The sequence below is a fragment of the Miniopterus schreibersii genome (assembly GCF_964146895.1).
Source record: "Miniopterus schreibersii genome assembly, chromosome: 1".
Lineage (NCBI taxonomy): Eukaryota > Metazoa > Chordata > Mammalia > Chiroptera > Miniopteridae > Miniopterus > Miniopterus schreibersii.
The window spans coordinates 183,368,628-183,395,315 of record NC_138101.1 but is presented as its reverse complement, the minus strand read 5'-3'; the positions used below and the strand labels follow the sequence as shown (position 1 = coordinate 183,395,315).

The 26,688-nt window shown below is 49.0% G+C and overlaps 1 protein-coding gene across 2 annotated transcripts in view; it reads right to left on the bottom strand.

The window, feature by feature from the left end:
* ESRRB (estrogen related receptor beta) overlaps positions 1-26,688 on the bottom strand; it is a 149,957-nt gene that overhangs the window by 85,172 nt on the left and 38,097 nt on the right. Inside the window, exon 1 of one of the 2 annotated variants that reach the window (XM_081149349.1) lies at positions 12,689-13,004. The exons of the other annotated variant lie outside the window; for it this stretch is intronic. Within the exon in view, the coding sequence (XP_081005475.1) occupies positions 12,689-12,738 (50 nt within the window). The 5' untranslated portion in view covers positions 12,739-13,004. Of the gene's footprint in view, positions 1-12,688; positions 13,005-26,688 lie in introns of those variants that run through there. 2 annotated transcript variants of the gene reach the window in all.

Here is a 26,688-nt window from a genome sequence, read left to right as displayed (position 1 = left end):
GTATTTGCTGATCTCCATGGTGTAAATACTCCCATCATGGCCAGTTTCCAGCTACCCATGAGACATCACCAACATCTTGCTACTATGAAGAGATGGGTCCCCTAACAAACCATCTTAGTATTTCCACCATACAGATACATTAGTTGCAAATTTACTTCAAGAATGTAAAGCCAAAGGTAGTAAAATATTAGGAAGTAATGAGTTTTAAGTACTTATTACCATTGTTTTTAATACAATGTATTTAATTATAAGTGTATATAATTTCATTTTTAATAATGGTTGTATTTCATTGCAAGTTATTTAATTTTATTTTTTAAAGTAATGTTTGTATTTAACCATCAGTTCACAAAATCCCTGAAATTTTAACAATCCGCTCTCCCGAGTCAGTCTGAGCTGGCTCCAGAACACCGCTGGGGCCAGGATTTAGACTCAGTCTGTCTGGAGCCAGAGATTTCCTCCTAACCACTACACTGCACTGCCCCCAAGAAGGACGTAGACACCCACTTAGCCAGTCAGCTTTGCCCCTGTTGATCAACAAAGCAATGGACTCTGCAGCACCAGGTCCCCCATGGCTTTGACCTTTCTCTATGCCCTTGGAATTCCCTTTTACCCACTTCCCATCTCCCTAGGTAACTCCACTAATATGCATTAAGCACCTACTCTATGCCACATACTATTCTAGGCACTGGGGACACAGAGATGAGTTTATACTCATAAAAGATAAACATATATTCCAGTCCAACAGGTTACAACCAGTCAGGGGCATGGGTCAGATTGTAGCTGCAAGGGGAGAGAGATCAATTCTTCTTGGGAGGGGTCAGGGATGGCTTCACCAGGAGAGGCATATGTGAGTAGGGTTTTAAAGGATAAATAGAAGTTTGCCAGGCAGACTGGGGATTGGGGGGTAAGCAACAGTGCAAAAAGGAAGGACTAGATCTAAGGTGTATATTTAGATTAAAGTTGCCCAGACTGAGGAGGGGTTGGACAACAAAGAGAGAGGGAATAAATAACAAGAGACACCCCATGTCTTAGCTGGGGTCCCCGTGTCTGAGGAGAGGGAGGTAAGGAAGACATGGAGAGAAGCAGGCTTGCAGTGCGATGCTGCAGTTCCACGTCGCATGTGCTGGTGTGAGGTATCTCGAGTCAGTCACCAGAACTGGACACTGAGGTTTAGACATAGGGGTGGTCGAGAGCAGGTGGTAAGAGAACAAGGAGAGGGCATGAGATGGAGTAAGTACAGGCTGAGAAGAGAGGGGTTCAGCTTCTAAATATGTTTATGACAGACTGGAGGGAGGCACAGAGCGGGGCAGAGCATCGGGTGCCTCTAGAGGAGGGTGTCAGGAAGACTGAACCTCCTTTCTCGCCCTCCCCTGTGCCAATCACACAGGCTGAAGTGCAAGAGAGGCCTACCTCACTGTGGCAATTCTTCCATCTGCCATTTCAGAAGCAAGATATGGAGCCCAATTTTCTCTTCCACCTCTACCCTAAAGTTTACCCATGTGTCCAACCCACAGCTGAGAAGGGGTGTTCTGAGAGCTGGAGTTAAAGAGCTGAAATTCCAGACAGGATGACTGAGTGACATTTCACATGGTGGATAGGAGAGCAGGCTTGCAGACTGGCCCTGAGCAAATCCCAGCTGTGTGACCTTGGGCAAGTGACTTAATGTCTCAGTTTCCTTACCTGTCAAATGGATATGGTAATAGGACCAACTTCACGAGGTTGTTGTGAGGAAGAAATAAGTTAACACATGAAATATTCTTAGGACAGAGCCTGGCACGTAGTAAGTGCTCCAGAAATGTCAATGGTTGCTACTATTACTATTATTACAACTGCCTGCCTCTGACACTACAGAATCTAAATACAAGTACTGGGCTCTGAAAATGTTGCTGGCTGCATTGCTTCTACCTATCCAGCAGCTGGAGGACATTCCTCAGATGGAATGAGGCCCGAGCACTTTCCAGACTGGCTGGAGGTCAGGCAAGCCATGGAGGCAGTGAGTGTGTCCTGAGAGCGTGTGCGTGTGTGTATGTGTGCTAAAGAGCACGAAGCATGGCTCTGAAAGGCGGTTCCCAAACCAGAGATGCTTTCTGGAGCAGGGGTCTGGGCTCACGCCTCCAGGATCCTGAGTTTCTGCAGGTTCACCCCCTGGGATCCTCCGCACCCCTTCCCACCCTGGGGAGGTTCCGTGGTGGCCCATGAGGTGCAGTGCCACCTAGGGCCTGTAGGGGGCTCTAGAGCTCTTCCGTTCCCCATACTCTGGGCTGGGAAGGTACCAGGCTTAAAACAATGGTGCGTTTACCCTGCCTGCGCGCCTCTGCTGCTCAAAGAGGTTAGTGAAGAGAAGCTGGGGTTCGCTGGTCCCCCTTAGTGAGCCCCGGCTCATCCATGCTCCCAACTGGCTGTTTCAGGTTTAGCCCCTTGTCCTCCCTACTCCACCATCTAACTCTGATTGGGGCGGTTTCCCCACAGCCACCTAGCGGAGGCCTCCGAAGGGTCAGCCTCCCATCCTTGTGTAGGAAGGCAGGGAGACGCCACTGCTTTGGCTTCCAAGGTGCAGCAAGGGTAGCTTCCAATTGCAGGGATCTGAGGTTCTAGCGGTACAGCCCCCCACCTGCTTGTCAGGGAAGCATCATGCAGAGACAGGTTCCTGAAAAGACCCAGCTTACCCTGTTCCTCCCTGAGGCAAAATTCAACAGCTTTGAGTCCTGTGTTACGAGACCTTATACGACAGATTTACTTACCTAATTACAACTCTATCAATATATCTGGATGGCAGAAATCACTTGTACCCACTAACTTCCAAGGACACGGTGAACCGAACACATTAATATTGGCAAAAAGTTAAAGATAGTCATTTAAAAAACAATTTGAAAACATTTGGGCCTTCAAAAACGGAAAAAATAAAGAGAAATGTGTTTCTTAATCAGAACAACTTAAGGAAAACACCCATGGGTAGGGTTGCCAGATTTACCAAATATTGCATGGGACATGCTTATACTAAAAAATTATTCATAGTTCATCTAAAATCTAAATTGAACTGGTTGTCCTACATTTTATTGGGCAGAGATGCCCACAGGACTGAGGATATAAGGACTTATTCAGAGGAAATTTCCTATTCATCACCCCCCCCACCCCGTCCCAAATCATAATTCCTTCTCTAATCCCCTCTGTTACAGATGGAAACCCAAGCTACATTGATCGCATCAAACAAAGTAATCAGTTCAAGCACCCCGATCTTACTGCTTGAGGACTCTCATTGTGAGGTTATGTCAAAGGAATGAAAAGTAACTTCCAAATGATAACATCAAGAAATTGATAAGTGTGGAACACTTAATGTACATACACTATGTCTGGCACTTGTGAATTAACTCTGTTTAATCTTCACCACAACCCTGGGAGGTAGATACTATTGGTAGAAATGAAGAAGCATATCTACAGGTCTAATTTCTGTAGTTCTTGCAAAGGCATGTAAATTTCTGGTCAGTTACTTTCCAGGGAAAGAGAGAGGAGGGAAACGAAGGACTCCATCCCATCAACAAACCGGCTTATGAATAAGGCAACCCCAGGTCTGCTGCTATTTGGTTATGTGCCACTTACATAGGAAACTGTCTTAATTTCAATAAATCATCACTGGCTTGGGGTATGGGTTTGTGGGATAGAGTGGGAAGCCCATAACACTCTTCAGTTAGTTGGCCTTACAACTGAGGGAGATGTGCGACACCCGGGGACAATAAACACCTCATTTGCTGTGAATAAAGGCATGCTCAAGCCACCCCAACGCTCGGTGACAATGACATGCAGATTCCAAATGTTCTCTGTAAGAAAAAAACACCCTTTCTCCTAATCCTTCTTAAACTCAACAAGACTGATTGGTTTTTATTATTCATGAATTAATTTTTTACTCGGGGTCCAACAAGGGAATTGAAGCTATAACATTTCTCACCGATTGAGGGGAAAAAAGCAGATCTCGACCTGAGCAGCACGGCCAGACTCTTGCTGCGATCCTTGGGGGCAGGCTGTTTTGTTTGTTAAATCAGTTAATAATCAATTAAAAACCCAAAGCTTTGGACTGTTTTTTGTGGGGGGTTTTAAGGAAAAAAATTGAATAATAACATAAGTAAAAAATTAAAGTAGAAAAAAATACAGACAGCTGAGGGACTCTGGTATATTAGGTGCCTCCTATTATACTGGGCTGGTGTATTAGGCTGCCTCTTATTTCCAAGGCACATACAGAAAAGAGATGGTGAGGAATGAGAGGAAATAACAAAGGCAGCACTGATTTCAAAAGTAACGCCCAGATGAGCAGTCTGCAGATGAGCGGTCGGAGTCAGCATGAAGAGTCACAAGAGGGGTCAAGGGATCCAGAGGGTCAGCTCCCTGGTGCCCTCCCTCTAATCTCTGCCTCCAGAGGGTAGGTTAAGGTACCCAGGAGCAGGGGACAACAGCCTCAGAGAAGCTGAATGGCCAAGAAGGCAATCAAGGGTGGCGAGGTGACTTTGCCTCTCTCTTCACACAGTTCTTTTCCCAGCTATTCACATGCGCCAAGTCATAACCCCCCTCCTCCTCGCCCTCTGTGTGCCTTTGGTCTGCAAACCGCTCCCGAGATTGCAGCCAGAGGAACCAAGGAACTTGGGGAGATCTCGAGGCAGAGCAGGGGCCTCAGAAGCTTCTGGCAGTGGGGTCAGACCTGACACAGCATCCTTTTCAAGGCACATTTCTCCCCTCCCAATTCAAAGGCAGCACCCCCAGCATTTCTCAGGGTGGGCCGTGTGGCTAACACCGTATTCTACTCTACCATTTGTTCATATTTCAGAGACCAGGCAGTTTTAGCTCCTGGATGAATTTAGACATGCATGCATGTTCATGTTTGCAGAAAAACATTTATGTTCAGGGAAAAGACACAGCACCCCTCATCCAGTTACTATGAGAAACTGGTTATGAGAATTGCTTTGCTCTTTTGGGCAGGAAAAGGCTGTAAGCCGTTATTAGCGTTATCATAATTATTACAACCGTCGCATTATTGCTGTTATTTCTGTAAAAGCGGTGTTCTTTCTGCCAAAGCTTGTTAGCTTGATTGCCTAGGTAGACAATGTCAACACACCCAAGAGACAAATGACAAGGAGCGAGGCTAAAAGGAAAAGGTAAGTACTGTGCTCTGCATGTGTGCCGAAGGGATGTTTCCCCATCAGGAGGGAGTGCTTTCCCCCATCCATCGATTAGGGAGGCAAAAAACAAAAGGCTACGCCAGCCCGTTCACTCTGCATCGCCAGGGTCCCAGACAAGAGCTCAAAGTGCCAGTGAGCCAGATGAGAGGGGAGGTTTAAAAATCGGTTTTGAATAAAGTTTCATGCTTCCTGATATCCTCCCCAAACCTCCCTTCTCAGATAACAGGCACAGCAAACCTGGAATTTGCCTGTAAACGGGGGTTTTTTAACCTGCCCGTGTCCACCAACGCATGTGCGCAGGCCAATGACAGTGCACCAAGATGCTGGTGGCTGAAGCAGGACAGGGTGGCCACTAACAGGCACCCTGCTTTGGGACTTCACCCGACTGATCGTGCTCAGCCCCTCAAAACAGCTCGAACACCCCCCCACATCCGCACTCGCACATACAAACTCGCAAGTTCGGGTAGACACGCACACAGACCCTGTACTCCTTCCTCCAGAACATATAAAATCAAAGAGGGACAAAAGGACAAGGGCAAACTAGAGCCACCTGGAATAAAAATAGAGGGGGGGAAAGAAGTCAAGACAAAGGAAAATGTTAAATTGTAAGACATGAGAGAAATCTTATCTAAAACATCACCCTTCGCCCCCCGCCCCCGCCACCTTCCCGTAGCATTTCCTTACGACTGTATTTCCTTGCCCTTTGGAAACCAAGAACACACAAAAAGGCCAGTGATGCTCAAAAAACATGTTTCAGGTATCTTTTTTAAAAATACGCACCAGGTAAAAAAAATACCAAAACTATAAATCTAAGTAAATATAATAAAAATTTTTTAAATTAACAAGAAGAATAAAACAAAAAGCTAAATTATAAATTCAAGTTAAATCAAGCAATTTTTTTAAAAAGTGCCAAGTTAAAATAACACTCAGTATTTGGGGGTTTGAAACTCCCGGTTCCCTAGATGAAAAAGCTTGACCCTGAGTGGCACTCTGCATTCGTGCTATTTTAAATGCAGTCCTTCGGAAACACCGACGGTCCGGCGTGAGGCAGGCTGCTGCTGTCACCGGCAGGAGAGGACCCTGATACCGTTTTAAATGAAAATTGATCACATTTGAAACCAGAAGATAAAAACAAAACCTTGTCCGAGTTTGTTTAACTGCCTTTTGACCTCTGGATGAAATGACATTGAGAAATAAAATAGCATTATCCAGAAAACCATTCCCAGAAAAGGCTCAGTCCCGGAGATGCTGAACGACAATATTGAATAGAATATTTTAAAGTCCTAAGGAAGAGAAAGAGAGAGAGAAAGAACTTCTTTGGGACTAAAACGTGTATAGGTTAAAAGATTTAAAAAAAAATTATGTCTCTAACCCCCAGGAAAACTTTCGTTTGGGGTTTATTTTAATCCAAGCTCATACAAATTTGAATTTAAGACATTCAACCAATAGGTGTTTTTCTCTGCCTTGTCCAATTCCATACTGAAAGTTCCACGGGCAGATTAACCAGTATGATTTTCCTCGATTTAAAACATCTGACCCTTTCAGCTATAGCCTGTCAGTGGCCACATCCAGGGAGAGAAGGGGAAGTCGGGCACCAGGACCAGAACTGCCCAAATGCTCCTTTGAGTGCGGCCATCTGTTATCCCACAGAAGGCAGTGCTGCCTTCTCACGTTCTCCAAGGTCTACCCAGCCCTGCCCAGGTCAGAATACTGGACAGGCTCTTAAGAAAGACTGAACTCAGGTTGCAGGAACAGCCTGCCCTCAGTCCCTCTGTGTTCCCGTTCACACCATGGAAAAACCCCAGGGCTCCACAGCTCCCACTGGAATGTGGCCACAGCCTGACCTCAGCCCAGGCCCCGGGTACCACAGGCAGCAGGGGCTGTGTTTAAAGAGCAGAGCCCCTTGCCCCCTTTCTCCCATCCTTAAGGAGAATAGCACCGTAACACACTCACACACATATGCACACACAGACCCTCCAGGTGGGAATTCTCCTAGGAAGGATGCAGCTTTTGATGTCCTGGGGTTCAGAGATATCCTCTACACAGGGGTGTTAACAGCAACAAGAAAGGGCTCGACACTCCCTTAAGCCACTGCTTATAAATACAGGTGCTGTAAGATCCTTTCTATTCTAATCCTGATCAGTACAGAAAGATGCTCTGGATAGGCAGGTGTAAGTACACTCATGGGTGGGGGGTCCACGAGGCTCATGGTTCCCCACTTGTCTGGGTGGTTGGTTGGGGGCTCTCTGCTCCCAGGGACAAACTGAGCCTGTGTTCTCCTATGGCTGGCCTCCCTACAAGTCCCTTTCCTAGTTACTTCCCTCGGCCTGCTGAGCATTAGGAGCACTTGCTAGAAGTTATGATGTGTCCCCTTTAGAGCCTGCCTTTCTCCAAGAAGCTACAGAGCTACAGACCACCATGTGCCTGAAGTCTTTCCATCACATCCTTGCAGTGTCCTGGGAAGAGAGGGAGGAAATGCCCCAGAGCAGCCTGTCACACAGGGTCACACTGTTACAAGAGGCGAGGGTCACTTGTCCAGTGGCCTAGGGAAGAAATAACTCCCCAGCTACTCACCTCTCCAAGACACTCCCCTGACATCCCCTCTGACGAAGGGGTCTGACCCACCACCCGTTACCCAGGACAGCTCTGCCATCATCAATGAGAGGTCAGCGGCCCCACCAGAGGCAGGGGCAGGCTGGCCTGGTAAGAGTTAACCTGCCTGGCCAGCCATCACAGGGTCACTGTGATGTGCAGAGAAGTTGAGCATCCCAGTCCCCAGAGCTAGTCTGCTAATTACATTTGCAATTATAAATACCACCACCTCCTTGCACAGGGACCAGGCCACCAAGCCACGCCAGGGGACACCCAGACCAGAGGAAGCCTACGGGCCCCGTGTCTGAGCAATGACCACATGTATGTTCCTGGAAGTCTGAGAATCCAGGCACTGAGAAAGGGGAGCTCACCAGAGATGAATCCCAGTCAGGGGTCAGTGGCACTTAAGGTCTTCAATTTATTCCTAGGAATGAGCCAATGGCCGCAAGCGCAAACAGGCAGGATGTGGGCTCAGATTTGTCTGGTTCCAGCCCATCCCCAAGTTCCGCCCTTCCCAGCTTCCTGGCTTGCTCAGTGGACCCTCTACCTGAAGCCCCCTCCTGGGCCCACGCCCCCTCTAAGAACTAAGCACCTGTGGAGGGCATCAGAGGTTGAGCACTAAGCCATGCTGGGGTCCCCATGGGAACATTTGGTCAAGAGCCACCAGACCCCAAGACAGAAGCTCCCAGCAGAACTCTAGGGAGCTCTGGCTGATCCTGGTCAAGCTGGGCCAGCACTTAGAGGGCCTCACTTTCAGGAGAGACGGGAAGAGCCCCATGAAGGGCAGTAGGTGTGGGGTATTCAGGGTGTGGGGTGGACTTCGCACTGAAGGAATGGATTATGGTCTAAATATCCGCTGTCCTTTCCCCTTCAATTAGAACCACAAATAATCTGAATCATGTTGAGGAAGCCACTAAAGCATTTGGGAAGGCAAGTTCTAGAGAAGGGCACTGCAGAACCTGTCCGAAGCATCCTGTTTCTTCTCTTTGTCTTCCAGATTCTCTCTCCTTCTGCATCCTGCCCATTCACACAACCAACACCATCGCCCACCCCCAATGCTCACAGGTTCTCAACGCCTCTCTCCCATGCCCCCTTTGGCCTGCTAGACTTGTACTAAGCATTCCAGTTCTAAGCATTCAAAGGAATAAGGCGTTTGGCAGAGGACCGAAGAAGGAGACAAACTTTTTCAATGAGTTTAGATTATCTTTAAAAAGTATTTAGCAAAATGTTCAATTATTAGGAGCATGAATCAAGGCAAAGTTACAAGGGCTCCCTGAGCTAGGGCCCGGAGCACTCCAAGACGGCCTGGGGGGGGGGCACATGAAATCTCTATCACGGCCACTTCCCTTGACGTGCTTTCCCAAAAAGTCCCTTCTGTTCCTCTCTCGGACTAAACGGCATATTTATTGGTGGGCCAGGTTTATTCCGTGTGTGTGTGTGCGCGCGCGCGTGTGTGTGTGTGTGTGTGTATTTTTAAGAAACACCTTTTCGTATGTCCCAACTACTGGTAAAATAGAGGATTATTTCTAAAATGAAAGGAATTGGGGAAATAATAAGCCCCGGGAGGAAATTTCCAGTTGATATCAGGATCTCACTGAGCTGGAAAGAGCCTTCCCCGGGGCTGGGGCCTTCCTCATTGACCTGTTTCCTCCTGGTTTATCACCCTCGGGCTTGAACAAGCCCAGCCTCCTATCACCCCATCCACCACTCCCACGGCAGCCTGCATTTCCAGAAGGGAGGCACACACATAGGTTTATTTCCTAGAGCCCCTCCCTGGGAAAACCAAGACTAATGTCCTCACTCTGATTTATTTTTAAATGTACCATTAAAAATTAATTTCCCCCTTTGTTTTTCTCTGGGTCACTGATTCTGAATTACCATGTGGCATTTTTCCTACGTGTGAAGCCACATATTTTACCTTCGGGACAATTTGTTCTTTGTTTCTTTAATAGCAACAAAGTGGTCACTGCAAGCCCCCCCCCTTCTTACACCCCAGTTTTTATGCCCAGGGTCTCCAGCTGGGTGGGTCATGGACACATTTATACACAGGCACATGCAGGCCAGCGCACTCACTCCCACTCCTGCTGATTATATATGTACATAAAATATTGATTAGAAATGGTAATGGAGTCACCTACAGGATTGGCTACAGGAAAATGAAAATGAAGGATAGAAAGGTATGAAGGTGTGTGTGTGTGTGTGTGTGAGAGAGAGAGACAGAGAAAGCGAGAGAGAATTTCTCACCTGGGAAAGTGAGAATAACACTAAAGCATTAAAAAATGCTCTCTGCACGTTAGCAGGTGAGGAGGCCTGAACTGGGGTCCCTGTGCCCTTGGGTTTTCTCAAGTCCAGAAATGTCGATGAAGCCACATGGGTAGAAACTGTGTACAGAGTACATGAACACGTTCATGTGTATGTTCCCGGAGAAACACTGGCACCAGGATGAATGGATTCGTTCCACAGTCTTTCCAACAAACCAAAACCTGCTGTCCTGTTTTGCTATTTTGTTGCCAGTGGCTCTAAAGCTACCTGTCATGAAGCACAGGGAGGGAAGGCGGAAAGCTGCCTCCCTCCTACACCGGCCTCTGACCTCCACGGGCTCGCCCTCGGAGATTCTGCACCCTGGACTACAGCAGACATAAAACCTCACCAGGGGGCACATCGGTATCCGGGGCCAGCCCGCCAATCGCTGGGCATCGCACAGGGATGCTTCGTTCCTCGGTGGCACGGCAGGTGTCTTTACGGGTTTACCTGTGCCCCGTGGCGCGGGAAGCTAATTCTGTGCAAAGAAACCAGGAAGGGTAGGGAATCCAAACCGCCGTCGGACTTATTTCACAAATGGTTCTCACGTCAGACCCCTCCCAGACACCCAGGACCTCGGCCCCCTCCTTGCCCTTTGCTGTTTCCCTAACATCCCCTCTTTGCCCATATTTCTCCTCAAACTCAAGCCAGGGTTGCCGTCAACTCGATGCTGCTAAGCCGTCCATCTCCCCTCTCCTTGCTTTCTGAACATAATCAAAGGATGTACTTCCCCCATTCGAATTTTTGTATTTATTGTGTCTGACTTGAGCCAGGGACACATACATAGATATTTCAAGCCCAACTAAAGAAGTCACCTCTGGAGAGAGGGAGTCTAAATAATTTAAATATCAAATATTTGTCTGGCTTGGTAGTTTTATGTGAGAAAATGCCCTACAAGCATCAAACATTGTTCACAGCCTCACCTACCCACCCTGAGGTTTCTTTCAGGGCTCCCATTAGCAAATCTTTCGGAGGGAGCATCTCAGGGCACTACCCCCGCCCCCATCGGCCCTACGAGTGGGATCAGCGTAACCTTTAAACAGAATGAAAAGCCACTTTTCAAACGCGTGGAAAGCTGAATCTATTATAATTAAGAATTCCCCTCCTTTCCCAACCTATTCACCACCTTCTGACACTCTTGTCTAAATTCTGGCGGCACCTAAAGGACCCTCACCCAGGAAAGTCCTACAACTAGGACCCAAAAGGTCAGCGTGGAGACCGGGGCGGTCGGGTCATCGACACGAGATGCTGCTGTGAAGTTGCCGCCTCTCTGGCCAGCGGTCCACCGGGGGCGGGGGTCGCCTGTGCACCGAGGGGGGCGGTTAAACACTCATCCTGGAGCCCCGCATTCATTACCCAGGGTGTTTATTTTAGGGACGTACTGGCTTCTGGGAGGAGGGGTGCAGAAATGAAAGGATGGTGGGGCGAGCAGTGACTTTGGTAGTTTGGTTAGCTTCCTTTAAAAAGAGGAAGACGAGCGTGAAGTTGAGCAGGTCCGCGAGAACCCAGAGTTTTCATTTTATTATTATTTTTTTGAACATTCCGAGGGACGAACTCTGCTTGCTCCACCCCCAGACGCCGGGACACCACCAGCCTGGCAGCGGAGGGATGCAGGGCGCCAGCGGGGAGACCCAGGCAGGTGCCCGGGCAGGTGGGGCTTGGGCTGGAGGGCCCTGGGAGGGAAACCGCGGGGGGCCGGAGCCTGACCCCCGGGAGCCCAGGATTAGGCGCTCACGGTAGCCCCCCGCCGTCCGGGGGCGTCAGTTCTCCACTTTCCCACCCTGCGCGCGAGGCGCTCCCCAAGCCCCGGGACCCGCGGTTCGTGGGAGCCCAGTTCTGTAGCGCCGGCCACCACCTACACCAAAGGCGCTTGGATCGCCCCAGATTCCCTCCAGGTGAGCGCAGTGCCGCCCCAGGGCACGAAATCTCGCAGGTCTGTTACGCGGGGCGCAGCCTCCTCCAAAGCCCGAAGCCGGGAACCAACTTTGCGCCCGCCGCCGCGCCCGCCAGTGTCCTGTCTGCCGGCAGGACGCGGGCTCCCCTCCCGGGCGTGCGGGACGCAGTGCGTCCCGGGCCGCGCCGCCCGCACCCCTGGGGCGCCTTGGCTCTGCAACCGCGCTGCGTGCGCGCCCTCGGGGCTCCTCGCCGGACCGCGGGACTAGGAAGCGCAGCCGCCGGCAGTTTCCAAACCCCCGCGGACCACCTACGATTTCGCCCCCCTGGCGATCATTTTTGATCCCTACTATGGAAATAAACACTAAAGTAAAAGGGCCCGCGGGGAGGCTTTCTCAGACAGGACGGGTCATCTCTGCGACTTTCCCCGCACCTGCGCTGGGCTTGCTCTTTCCCCATTCCACAGAAACTCAAATATTTTCTCTCCACAAGAGGAAGAAAGAGCGAATGAGAAAGGGCTGCTCTAAAAGTCAGAGTCTGTAAAGGGGGGTGCGGGAAAAGTTAGATGCCGGTTACCCAGAAGGAAACCCAGGAAGTGCGCGCCTCTCCCCCTACGACGTTCCCCAAGTGCCCCCGGGGTCCCGGTCACTTCAAGACGAACTGCGACACCCAGGACAGAGACAGCCGGACAGGCAGGAGGACAGACAGACCGCCCGGCGGAGGAGCAGAGCACCTACTGGTTGTGGTAGCCGAGGGGGTCCGGGATGCAGAGTTCCGACACGTCCATCAGGCCCGCTGGAGCATTCCCAGTTGGTAGAGAAAGACGGCGGGGCAATCACGCGGCAGAGCGAGTGAAGGGCACCGGCGGGCGCGGGTCCGGGCCGGGGCACGGTGCGCGCGAGAAGGCGGCGTGGGAGGAAGCGCCGTGGCGGGGCGAGCGGGGCGCGCACGGCCCCGCGCTCCCGCTCCCGCTCCCGCACACACTCCGAGCTGGCAGAGGGGACAGGACGCCGAGGAGGCTCGGGCACCAGAGACTTGGAGCCCACTCACCCTACTGTAGCTTTAAGGCTGGGAGACTGATGTATGGTTTGGCTCCTATTGGCTATCTCTCAGGGGCTGGACTTAAAGTGACAGAATCAAGCTGGGGTGGGGGGAGGGGGGAGCCAGAGGAGGCTTCAATGGAACCAGACGCTCGAGCGACGTCCCCACCTCCAGAGGAGCAGGAGGACCGGGCTGTAGAGCCACAAGGCCTGCCCTCTCACCATTAAAGAAAAACAGTTTTTGTCCATCTGGGTCGTGGGACTGGGGGTTTGAAAGATTTGCTGCTTATAAACCCTCCACCCTCCAATCTTTTTTAACTCGTGGGTCTAGCAAACTCACCTCTCAGCCATCTGGAGTGGGTCTGCTCTCCAGATTCAAAATGAGTCACATTTCTCCACTCTCACACGGAGGAGAAGAGGCCAGCGCCTTAGAAATTCCCAGCCTCAAACCCTGTGTTTGGCGTGCAGAAGTGCAAAGGGTCAGGTCGGCAGGTGAGGCCCAGCGAGAGAGAGCGGAAGCGAAACGGTTCCCTTGCCCAGCTCCCCTCACCTGGGCCAGTTGGTTCTGAACCACTTTCATATGGCTAGATGCAGGGTGCATGTCTATAAAATGCTCTCTAGGTGGATAAAATGATGCTCTCTTCATTGGCAACTCTCAGAAATGTACCCAGGACACAGACACAGGCAAATAAATTCCTGTCCGCTTAGGAAAATACAATAGTGGTTAAAACAACCAACCTACCTGCCACATCCACTTCGAGGCACGTAAGTAGACACTTCAACATACACACCTGAATCCCCAGCTACGAACACACCTGCATCCCTGTCTGCTGCTCCCTCCATGAACCCAAATGTTATGGGCTGCCACTGTACCAAAGCAAGCTATAAGTCATGCCCCAATTCTTCTTCTGGGGCTTGTCATCTTTTGAGATGTGCCAGCCACAGGGATCATAATCAATTTGATGATTCAAATGAGTGTGGGGAGGGAGGTAGGTATAGAATTATTTAAAAGGGGGGAAAAGCCCTCAGGGGAGACCACCAACTTCTTCTCCTATATTCTACAGAAGACAATGAGCAGTAGGGGGGAAGACATAATTTTATCATCAAAATAACGTCTAAATGGAGTGTAACTCCAGGCAGTGTTCAGCACTTCAGGAATAAAAGCAGGAGGGTTGTGAGAAACCCCAGGAGGGGCCAGCCGCTCAGAGGGGCTGGGGACTGGGCAGCAAGACTGCAGATGATTCTTGACTTGGATAAATGAAAGCGCGTGCAGGCTGGGACACAGCTGAGATTTTTCATAAGTGCTGAAGTGGAGGAACGCGGGATTCTCCGCGCACGGGGCTCAGGCAGGTATCTCACAGAGAGATGGATGAAGGTGTCTGCTCTGTCAGCAGAACCCCAGCAGCCTCGGTTGTTTTTTTTTTAACCACATAAGTACTTGGTCACATTAGACAAGGAAAGGGTGCAGAGACACTTTCCTCGAGCTTCTACGTAACCACCATATCTAGCCAAGACCTCCGCACTGGTTTCTCTGCATCCTGTCTGGCCCCCAGAAATCCCTTCTCCAAGCGCACAGCAACCAGAAAGGGCTTTGTAAAATGCACATCTGATGTGCCCTTGTTGCAGTTCAGAGAGAGGCCCCAGTCCTTCCCGCGGCCTGGCAAGGAAGGTCCCACATGACAGGCTCCTGTGTGTCCTTCTGGACCCCTCCTCCGCCCATGCCATGCCCCTCACTCCTTGTGCCTGCCACCTAGAACACTCCACCTTCCAGGCCACACTAGAACCTTCTGCTATTCACTTTGCTTTGGGTAATGTATCAGTTTGCAATTACGTATACATGTTTTGGTATGAGCAATACCTTCCCCCTACACACACATACACACACACACACACACACACACGCACGCACTAAATTGTAAATTCTTAAGGCAAGGACCATGTCTGTTTTTGTTCACTGGAGAATCTCTAGTGCTTACCGGTGCCTGGCACATAGCAGTTGCTTGATAAAGATTTGGTTGAATGGTTTGGTAAACTGTAGCAGTTAGGGGTGGGGTGCCAGAGCCTGCTGCCCCAGAAGGGGGTGTGGCCCTGACAGGTTGCATGGGATCAGTTACTCCTTGCTTTGTGTGGGTGCATTTTTAATTGGAGATAGCACACTCAGTGGAGCATGAAAAGAAAACTTCACAGCCCAGAGCTGTGGATGCAAAGCCACTGGGGGCAAAGGAGGGAAACTAGGAGGTCTGTGTTGGTTAGAAAGCTAGGCTAACGCCTGCACACAGTCACTGTATTGCCTCCCTTCTGGGCATTAGCTGATTGTCCTCCAGGGCCAGAGTGAGGTCCTTGAGACCCAGTCCTCCTCAGACTCCCCTCCTCCACTCTGCCTGCCCAGCCTCCTGAGCCCAGGGCAGATTCTTTCTCCTTTGCCTCCCTGGCAACCTTGAGACCGCAGACCCTGCTACAGGGGAGATGAAGGCCTGCCAGCAGGGACACCCTGGGGATCTGACCCAGCCTGGCAGTCCCAGGCCACCATGGCCAGGTTACACAGTGTTTGTGGGACCAGCCTTTCTCCCACTCTGTCCGCAGCCAGCTCATGGGAGACAGGATTCCTTCCCAAAGCCAGGGTAGGCTTCCACGCCTTGAGAAGCTGCAGGGTGGGAGAGTGCTGAGGACTCCTGGATCTGGTCCTGAGTACTCCACGCGACCTTGCCAAAGTCATCTCTTCTCCAGAAAACCAAGACGGCACAGTGGGTGGAATGGGATGGGCGGGGCTCTTGGGTTGCTTCGAACTGAAATTCATTCAACTAGTCATCACTTCATACCTCCGCTGCTCATCTGGAGCAGGGGCTATTTGTAACCCACCTCTAACAAAAAGCTCTAAGCCACCCACCCCTTCACTGTCCTGTGTCCTAATACTGGCATCCCCACTGGGCAAGCCAGCCAAAAGGAAGTGGGACAAAAGGGACTACACACAGTAATTGCAGAGAGTGTAAGGGGATAGCAGCTCACTTTGTTTTCGTGACAAACTCTCTTAAATAGATATTTATTACATTCACAGAACCTTACAGGTAAGAGGGCTCAAGGATCATTTAGAACCCTCATCAGACTTTATAATTAAGGAAAGTTTGTGAATTTCGCTGTGTGGTGAAGTGACCTACCCAAGGTCACAGAGCAAGTAACTAGCAAAGCGTGCCACCTGTGTACTTTTACTTATCCAAATCCTAAATCTTTGTACAAGTCTCTTCATTTTCCCTCCTCTCCCTTCCCCAAGTTCAAGCTCTTTCCTAGGAAATATGAAGCCAAACCAGAGCAGTGCCATTGGCAACATCTGGGAGGTGGTGAGGACCCAGACTTCTGTGTCCAAATGGTTTCCTTCCCCAAATGGTTTCCTGGGGGGGGAGGGGGGGTCCAGGAGGCAGATACCTAGGAAAACACACCCAGACACAGTCCTGCCCACTCTGTTCCCCAAACCTGTTTCTCTTGGTACAAAACGCTCCAACTGAACGGCAGATTATGGGACACAGGTCCACATACTAACCACTCCACTTTCTCATCCCAGCCTGGCTAAGTCCTTCGAATGGGCTGTCCTCATGCCTGCACCTGGATCTCGGGGATCACCCAAGTGGCCTTGCTATGCTCTAAGCAGCTGACCCCAGTACAGCATTCTTTGTCACAGGTCTGGTGAAAATCTCCCCAAGTATCAGAGTCTAGTCTTGACGTGTCTTCCCTCTTTTGAGGCAGCCTCCCCTGACACCAGTCATTTCTGCACACATGAGGCAGCAGCAAGCAGGGTCTCTCAGGTTCTTGAATCCCCTCCCTGTGGTGTGATGTTCACAGCCCAACAATAAGAGGTAGGAGCTGGCAGACTCAGCATTGGGCCTCAGGAGGGCAGAGGACTTGATGGCTTCCCCATTAAAACATAAGGCCTACAGGGAATTTTTGAAGAGACTGCCACATGTTCCTTAAGTCCAGTAAATGTGGGACACTAATTGTCTTAACATGTCATCCCTGCCACCCACCCTCCCCCTCACCCACATTCCATGAACCCAAGTTTCCAGGTGGGAAGGATGCCTTGGGAAACACCCAAGGCGTGAGGCCACTTCTTACCACCAGCCCAGGAAGGAGAGGAGGCCTCCGTGGAACTGTCTCAATCACACTCCAAGCTCGTTTCTCTTCCACCCCGGGTCCGCGCTGGGGGAGGCGAGTCTGGAAAGTGCATCCATCGACAGTCCATGAGGACTAAGGAGAGCCTGGCCTGGACAGTGAGCCTAACCTGTGCATCCCTGGGGACAGTGCAGATCAGGCGGGGGCCCCATGGCCTCCAGGCTAGGGTGAGTGTCCCTGGCCACACACATCTGTGGTCCTACTCACTCTCCTCTCACCTACTTGAATTAGGGGGTGCAGAGTTATATTCCTGAGTGGTGGTCAGCAGACTGGCGGCCCATTGGCTGGCACACATCCCAAGGCTCATAATTAACTGATAACACTAATACAATGTGAGTTTGTACTCCCATAATAGTCTCCTGCTGACAGATAAATGCTGCGGAAACATGACGGCTTTTCCTGAAGCTGTAATGGGCCATTATTGGGGCAAGAAGGCTCGTGTCCTGTTAGCACTACCACCATGACACCAAAGACAAACTATGAAGGGGACGACGTCTTGAGTGGATGAATGCTTGGATTTCCTCCCACAGTCACCATCATCCCTTTCATTATCTGAAATCCCCACCACAAAGTCCTGGAATAAATTCCAGATATTTCAAAGATCCATTATGATTTTTTTTTTCTGAGTCTCAAGATCCTATTGTTACCAACACGGCTGAATAGTATATTAAAGTTCTCTGTTTGCCAAAAAGACCCCGGGCACTATGCAAGAGGGCAGCCACCGTGCACAGGCGGGCTTGGGGGTGAGGCACGTGAGATATGTCTCTTCTCCCTCCCGATCACCAGGGGAATAGGGACACATTATGACAGTGATAGCTTTGTTCCCTTCCAAATTTCTGGGGGGAGCAAGAGAAGTATAAAGAGAAGACGAGGGAGAAGGGGAAGAGAAAAGAGCACTGTGCCTTGATAGTACCTGGCACCTAAAAGGCATTGAACAACTAGCTACTCTCTAATTAAATATTTTCCATGAGAGTGGGTTATGTTTTTTTCCCTTATAACAAAGGAATTTGACCTTATTTTCATCCTGTGTCACATGTAATTAATTTATCATCCAATTTCTTGTAACTTTTGCATCCATTTAAGCATAAAACATTGTTGGTTTCAAGTAGCCATACGATTTGTTTCTCAGGTCTCATCATCAGTAGAAGGAAAACTCTCTGATGATAAAACAACAGTGAAAATCTCATGGTCAACACTGGCCACAGAGAGAATGAACAGTTTGCTTTGCAAACTCACCGATTATGCCTCCGTGTACATTTCCGTTCTCAAGGATAATTATCTTAGAGAAACCGCAAAATACATGAAACATTTGGGAAATTGGTTCTAAGATACCAAGCACAGGTAAGGTGTTGTTACTAAGTGGAAACAGAGAAACATGTTGGCTGAGCCTTCTCCCTGACTTTAAGGACATAAGATTCAAAACTGGGAACATTCTAATGTGTTTTCATTTCCTAATGGCTCAATTAAGGTAGAACTTCTTATTTCATTATTTTTCAGAATCAAATGCTTTCCCCCCCCCCAATAAAATGTTTTATAGAGAGGAAAAAAACCAGCAAGTGCTTTTAGGTTTTAGGAAAAATCAAATGTGTTTTGTAAACTGTAAAGGGCTATACCCATCTAAAACATGATTAAGATGATAGCTTTTGACCGTGTTCCTTCAGGAGCAAACTGCTGGCCAAGTGCTACCTTCACAAATGTCTATTACAATGAAACCAGTCCCATTGGTGAGCTGCCCACTGCTCCAGACGATGTGATTATGGTCAGTACCAATTCCAGATGAAGTCTTGGGCTCTGTGGCAGGGCTGTCTCTGACATCTTTATTCTTCATAAACAATTGGGAGCTAGAAGCTTCAGGAGGATTCCTGACTCAGAAGGGTTTGCCTTTCCTAGAAGGACAAGACAAGGCTGAAAGGAAAACTGCAGAACCCAAGAGAGTTTAAAACAATGGGTAAAAGGCAGTCAATGATACAAGATTTAATATGGATAAACACTGGTAATACACTTGTCAGCAATGACCCTAGAAGGAGCCGGACTGTAGCAGAGCTGGTGGGAGAGCAGCGATGCAGAGAGACATCTGGGGTCAGAGCAGATAGCACATTAAGCATGGGCCTCTGGCTCAATGGCATGATAAACACTGCTTTGGGGTAATTCTACAAAACCCAGCCGAGCAAGGAGCAGCAATAATTCCTCTTTACCCTCTCCCTTACAAAAGGCACAGATGGAATTTTATGCTCAGCCTCGAGGAACTTGCTTCGAAAGCAGACTGGAAGGGTTCTGAGGAACAGTCTTGAAGAGAGGTGGAGAAGGTGTTAAAGGCCTGCTGAAGGTGTCTGAGCCCCACCAGGAGGGGGCAAATGCGGGACAAGGTGGGATGGCTTGTCCCTGCACAGGGATGGGTAAATACTTGGGTCCCAGCACTGCGTCATACACACAGTAGGTGTCGTCTCAGGTTCCTCTGACTGCCTCCTTTTCTGTCTCTTGGTCAGCACCCCATTCAGGCCAAGTCTCACCTCCACTTCCAGTGCACATGATCCAGCTTACTGAGGGGTCAGATAATGTACCCCAGACGTGCAGGAGGATAACTCCCCAAATTCTTGCCCTCCGTGCACTGTTTCATGGTGATCTTTTAAAAAATAAACCTTTCAGAAAAGACATGCATGCCAAAGCCACCTGTAAATGTCTTTCGGGCTGCATGGGGAGTGGTGGCCAGCTCCACAGCATGTCGGACTGCTTGGCATCTGTCCTCACCTCAGTCTCCTTTATCACCCTCAATTCTCTGGCCTTACACCCCCCAAATGAAGTGTCAGCGTTTTTCATGCTTGCCGCAGGCTCTGTGTTCTAGGGGACCAGGACTAATATACAGACTGAATGAGCCAACAGCTGAGGACCACTGACCTGCTCTCAGTTTAAACTGTTTTATCATGTACCCCCTTCCTTGGTTAGGGGAGGAGAGCATGAGGATAATGATTGATGGATTACTGTGGGTGGTCACTACATGAGTTACAGGCTCACTGTTCTATAAAGGCCCACAGGGACTCTGCCCCACCACCCACTCACCCATCCTCTCGGACACTCTGGTTCTGGTTCAATTGCCAAGAAGTTCAGCTCAATGGTGTCATCTGAAGCCAGCCAATGGGATCATCTGGCCCAATATCCCTTCTCTACTCCTCTTTCTCCTTCACCCGCCATACCCAGGAGGCCAAGTTCATACAGTTGACTTTTGAACAACAAGGGTTTAAACTACTCAGGTCCACTTATTCATGAATTTTTTCCCAGTAAATACTGTAAATGTACTCTTCCTTATGATTTTTCTTAATAACATTTTCTTTTCTCCAGATTGTAAGAATATAGTATTTAATACCTATAACATAAAAAATACATGCTAATCCACACTTTATGTTATCAGTAAGGCTTCCTGTCAACAGTAGGCTATCAAGAGTAAAGCTTTGGGGAAGTCAAAAGTTATACGTGGATTTTTTACTATGAGAGGGATTGGCACAGGGTCAAGGGTGTTGTTCACAGGTCACCTGTACTATGTGCTCCCTTTTCCCTGGTCTTTTCCCCACCTGCACACCCACCAACAACAACTCTAAGTTGCTTTTGGCTTTAAGCACTAGAAGAGTCCAGCAGCTTCAAGAGCAAAAGTCTATGACCTCACACAGCAGGCATCTAATAGAAAGTAGTTTCGTCTTTCTGGTCTACCATCCTTTGCCCATTGGCTTTCACCTTCAGTTTGTCCCTGTGACTGAAGGATGGTTCTCGTGGCCTAGGCATCACTGCCTCCCCCAGCTGTATCTAAACCCAGGAAGGGGGTGTGTACAGATGTGTGTTTATGTTGGGGTAATGTCGCTCCTTATGACTCCAGTTTGTTTCTCATTTGTTTGTTTTGGTTTGATTTGATTTGAGTCTGAAGGAAAACCTTCCCCAGGATTTCCCCACCCCCATCCCAGCAGGCTTATCCTCGAATCTCCTTGGCCAGAATCCGGTCACATACTCAACCCGAACCAGTCACTGTCAGAGGAGAAATGGATCGCCACGACTGGTTTAAAATATGTTTACTCCCTGAGGCTGGGAGAGAGGCTCGTTGTTTCTGAGCGCACTGAGGTTCAGCGGCCAACAAGCCCACTGAGTTAGAGGAGGAGGTGGGAATGGCTGTGGGTTAGCATCGCGCTGGTGGGCCGCAGGCAGGGCGGTGACTACAGGACACCATGAGGCAAGCGATGAGGGCCATCGTCTGTATAGGCAAAAACCAGCAACAAGACTAAAAGTCCGGCTCCTTTTTGTTGTTACCTTGCTCCAGGATAAACTATCAGTGATAAACTGTCCTCCCTCAGAAAATCCCTCCTTGCTCTAAGTTCTACACAATTGTTGCAGTTGATATTGACTTTTAATAATATATGTAAGGTTCACCCTAGCTGGCTTTGCTCAGAGGTTAGAGCATTGGCCCATGGACTGAAGGGTCTTGGGTTCGATTCCAGCCAAGGCACGTACCTGGGCTGCAGGCTCGATCCCCGGCCCGGGTCGAGGTGAGTGCAGGAGGCAACCAATCGATGTGTCTCTCTCACATCGATGTTTCTCTCTCCCCCCCCTCCTTCTCTCTCTCTCTTCCTCTCTCTCTCTTTCTATATATATATATATATATATTGTTTTTTGAAAAGCAATGGAAAAAATATCCTCAGGTGAGGATTAAAAATAAATAAAAATATGTATATATGTAAGCTTCAAATTAGCGTGTTCTTATTACTTAAATTTGAATACAAATTGCATTCCACTTGTAAGTTACAGACACACACACACACTTAGTGACACTGTGTTTCAGCAGTAAATTCATAACTGTGCAGAATGATTCAAGCTCACTTAAGACGCAGCGTGTATCTCTGCCCCTGGGTTCTGTGTGCCCCAGGGTACTGTGCACCCCTGAGTTCTATGCGCCCCAGGGTAGTGTGTGCCCCAGGGTAGATTCATAACTGCGCAGAATGATTCAAGCTCACTTAAGATGCAGCGTGTGTCTCTGCCCCTGGGTTCTGTGCGCCCCAGGGTACTGTGCGCCCCTGTGTTCAGATGGTGGGTTCAAACAGGGAGAGCACAGTGATTCTACAGACAGAGACAGAACTTGAGGTGCTTCCATTGTGTTCTTCTATGTGACCACTTGTAGTTTTTATTCACATTTAAATTTTAAAACCGTGAAACAGAGCAGCGCCGTGAGGTGTAATATTTATACATTCAAATATTAGTTCTTACATGACAAATTTTATTGAATTTGAATAATATTTTAGCGTGGAAATATACTCTTCATTTTGAATTGTTTATGGTTTTATATTCATCAACAATTCAGGGAAAATAACTTTAATAATTTAATTTTAGTAATAATATTATCATGATTATTATTAGGACACGGTTATTACTAAGTATAATTTTGTTGTACAGAGGAGGGCAGAGCCAGGTGTCGAATACTCAAGGCTTGCCCACCTTCCCTCCTCTTGGCCAGTTGTCCTTTCCCTCTTCCCACGCTGAGCTGGGCTAGTGGTCTGAGGACACAGGAAGGCAGCTGTCCTTAATATTTGCCTAAGATATCTGCAAAGGAACTAATCTCCAGATAGATCAGCAGTAACCATTTTGAGCCTGAGTGTCCAGAAATCCCCTCAGCATCTTCATCACGTCCCCACCTTCCTGTAATTGGAGACTTCTGCCCTTTACCAAATGCCATCAATAAAGAGGGAAATTCTCCTTCGTATGCATGGTGTGGTTAATTCCGTGTTTTCATTGTCTCTCCTTTCAGCATTGCTCCCTGGAGAACGCTAGCTCTAGAATGGCTCTTCAGACCCCATGGCGAGGGGTGGAGAGGGTGGTGGGGACGCACCACTCACTGAGCACCGCTCTGTGCTGGGCACCCACACTATTCTGCCACTTAGTCCTGTCACAGGGCAATCAAGCCCACTTTCCATCTGAGGTGGTATCATCACTCTCATTTTATCTTTTGAGGAGAAAAGGGAAGCAGTGAGGGTAAGAGGCCCTAGGCCAGAAGACAACCTGAGACCTGACTCCGCTGCTAGCTTGCCCCAAATCCCTGCCCATGCCACCAGGTCCCCTTAGTGGAGTCCACACCGGGACCACACCTTATGACTAAGGAAGGGGCTTGCGTGCGCTAGCCTGGGAACCTCATTCAGCATCGTGGGGACCTGGGAAGATATGTGCCCAGGTACAAGCAACCAATTTATAAGAGGATTTTAGGAACATAGTAGGCCCATCCCCACTGCACCTGGATTTAGCAAGATGTGGTCATTCCTATTAGAGAAGTTCTTTAAAACCAGAGGGAGGCGTGCTCTCAGCACCGAGGGGAGGACATGAGTAAAGGAGTGTAATGTTGGGGAAGAAATGGCTGATTTCGTGGAATGATGCCAAAGGGTAAACTTTCTGTGGCTTGGAGAAGGTAAAGGGCGACCAGAAGAGGAAGGCAGAGGTGATGAAGAGGAAGATTGTCTACTGCCAAGCATGGTTTCCCCATTAGGGCCGATTTGCTTGGCTGGAGCAGGTTCAAATGGGCAGCAATTCTGAAACCAGCTGGGTGCGCTTGAATGGTTCCTGCAAACACACCCAGGAAATTAGGAGGTCCCCTCTGGAGGTAGAATAAATTCCCTAATAAAATAAGGAGGTCTCATTACTTCATAGTCTTTCCCCTTCCAGTTTGAAAGGCCACCACAAGACCAAATAAGTGGCTTTACCTTCCAGTTTCTTCCAACATCAACCAATGCACATTCCCTCTGTTCCTTGGATCCTGGCTTACCTACCCATTCGACTAAGGAGATTCGCTACCTGCCCCAGTATCAGAGGATGGGCTAAAGGATGGGTCTCTACAGCGGCTTAGTTCCTTAGCAACTCTTCAGTGACAGCCAACCAGCTGGTCACAGGAGAGAGACTCTCCCACAATGCTTTTTGCCTATGGGATTGCAAAAGCATTCCTTTAAAGCAATGGTTTTCAATTTTATTTTATTTTTTTAAAGAGTCTTTCTTCAGATAGAGCTCTGGTAGCTAAAGCAGCAAAAAAAAGTAGCTCTTCTGGTTTAGACAAGTGGGTCCCACTTTCTGTCCTTCACTCCCACCCCCTGGGAGGCCACAAACCACCTCTATAGATCCTTGGGTCCCCTGGGAGCACACTCTGAAAATCAAAATAGTATCTCTAAAATCACTGTTCTCTAAATGCCATCAAATCAACCAACCAATAAATAAATAAAATAAGGAGGATCACTACTATAAATCAGACTCGTGCCTAGAGTGACATCCCCTTTGGGAACCCAGGGGCCATGTTAGAGGAAGCCATGGTTAAAAGGTAGCAACTGCCCAAACACCCTGGCTTTTTGCATCAAAGTCCTTTGTCATTCAGAACGAGGCCGACCCTGTTTAGGTGGCTGGCCTGGCAGCACACTTGTGAGCAAGGACCAAGCTCATTGTCATGGGCAGAGCAGATTGATGGTTCTCAACCGGCATCATGATGTACAGGTGGATTTCAAATCAGGTATGAAGTCAGTTACTAGGAATGTTAATATTGGCAAAGTACCAACACTTGCAAGCAAAATACTCTTTTCTCATTTAGTACTTAATGTCACTTGCATTTACTTGCATGGGACCACCCATTGAGTGGGAGCATAAGGGCTGAATCAAGATACATCTAATGCTTTGTGAATTACAGGCAACACTCTGTGTGCTGATGGGAGAGTGTCTCCAGGTAAATGTTTCCTGTTGTATGTATCTAGGGGAAGCAGTTGATAGGAAATAGCAGAGTCTGGCAGACTTCAGTTCAAATCCTCTCTGCCCTTCATTAGCTACAACTCAGGGACAGTATGTAACCTCCCTGTCCAGGTTTTCTCAACCTTTAAAATGTTGTGTTGCAGTGTAGCATGAATAAAGCACTTGGCACAGTGTCTGGCACATAGTAGTTGTTCGACAAACACTAGTTGCGCTCCATCCTTCGCTAAATGGAGGTCCTGACCTCAACTCTAGCCTGCCTCTCACAGTCATCTTCTCCCTCATCCATATGACACTCAGCCTCCCCAAGTAGAGAACAGCTGAGGCATTAGTCAGTGGCTGACTTTACTCACTGTGACAGCCCTATCACATGCTCCCCTCTCTGCCCCACCTCATTTCCAGACCCTTGAGGATCTGGAGCAGCATCTTCTCAGCTGTAATTAGAACATGGTTCCTCAGATCCCCCACCCTCTGCCCACCTCACATGAGCTCCCCAACCACAGAGCCCAAGTGTTGAATGCCTGGCCCATCATGGTGAGCTGTAGACTCTCATTCAACATCAGGGTCAAGGCCACAGTCAGGACCACCCATTAGAGATACCTTTGAGTCTGCTTTGAGTCTTCATTGTGATTCAAACATGAAATCTCATGCCAACCTAACACCTCACTGGGATCCGAGTCCTTCAACAGGGATTAAAAAAAACTGCCATTCTTGCTGCCTCTGAGACTTATTCCATCCTTGGAAATCCTTCTTCCTTCTACACACCTGTTAATAACACCAGACCTTGCCCAGAGAACCCTCACAAGTGTGTATATTAATTACTCCCAACTCTTAATCCTGAAGGAAGAGCCATCAATATGTAAAGATCCAAATGCTGGCCCTTTCTTCTCCAAGGGACCTTTTGGAGGCAATGGAAAGACGGTTATTTAATTTCCTACAGCCAAACTCACCTCACCTCACTGCTGGGGCAGAGAGGGAGCTGACTACCTTGCGATCTCCTTTACACTCCAGCCACCCATTTCAGGGGACCACTCAATGCAACCACCTTGAATGGGCCCAGGCAGAGAGGCATGTGCGCTTCTGACCCATCTGTTTAGCCACTGGGCAGCCAAGTCACCTGGGATGGGTTGGGATCATCTCCAATGTAGGATGGTCTGAGTGTAATGAAAACACAGGGATGGCTTCTCAAATGCGTCCCTCATGATTCCATGACCAACAGTGTGAGACAGTTCCATGCCCAGTGTCCACAGGAGGAGCCAGGTGGCAGCACCTCCAAGAGGGTGGAAATCGTGTGTGTAAGATGATTTGCCATCTCAAGCCTTTCCTGGATGTTATCTCATGGATTCTATTAGCTCACGACCAGAGGCTGCGCAATACCTTCCAGCTAGCAAGGGTCCCTTTTTGTTATTGAAGATTAACAGCATATTCTTGGAGTTCAGGATGGGACAACCCAGAAAGGTAGGCGGTGCTTATAGATCTGAGACCAGGGGACAGAGCAATAGTGCATCTGTTCAGACTTGCTATACTCAATGCCGCGGCTACAGAGGCCGTGATAAGCAGTCTGCGAAGCGGTGAACTTGGACTTGGTGGGGGGCCCACCTGATCTAATGATGCATGCTAAAGAGAGAGCGAGACTGACAGCCCCCTCCCCAGTTCTCACCTCTGCCCACAGGAAAGGCAGGGGGAGCTGTTAATCTGCTTGGTTAGTGCCCAGGACATTTTCTGGGCCACATTCTACTAGTGGCAGGGCTCCTCAGTGTTAAAGGTTTGCACGCCTTCCCAGGACTCTCTCT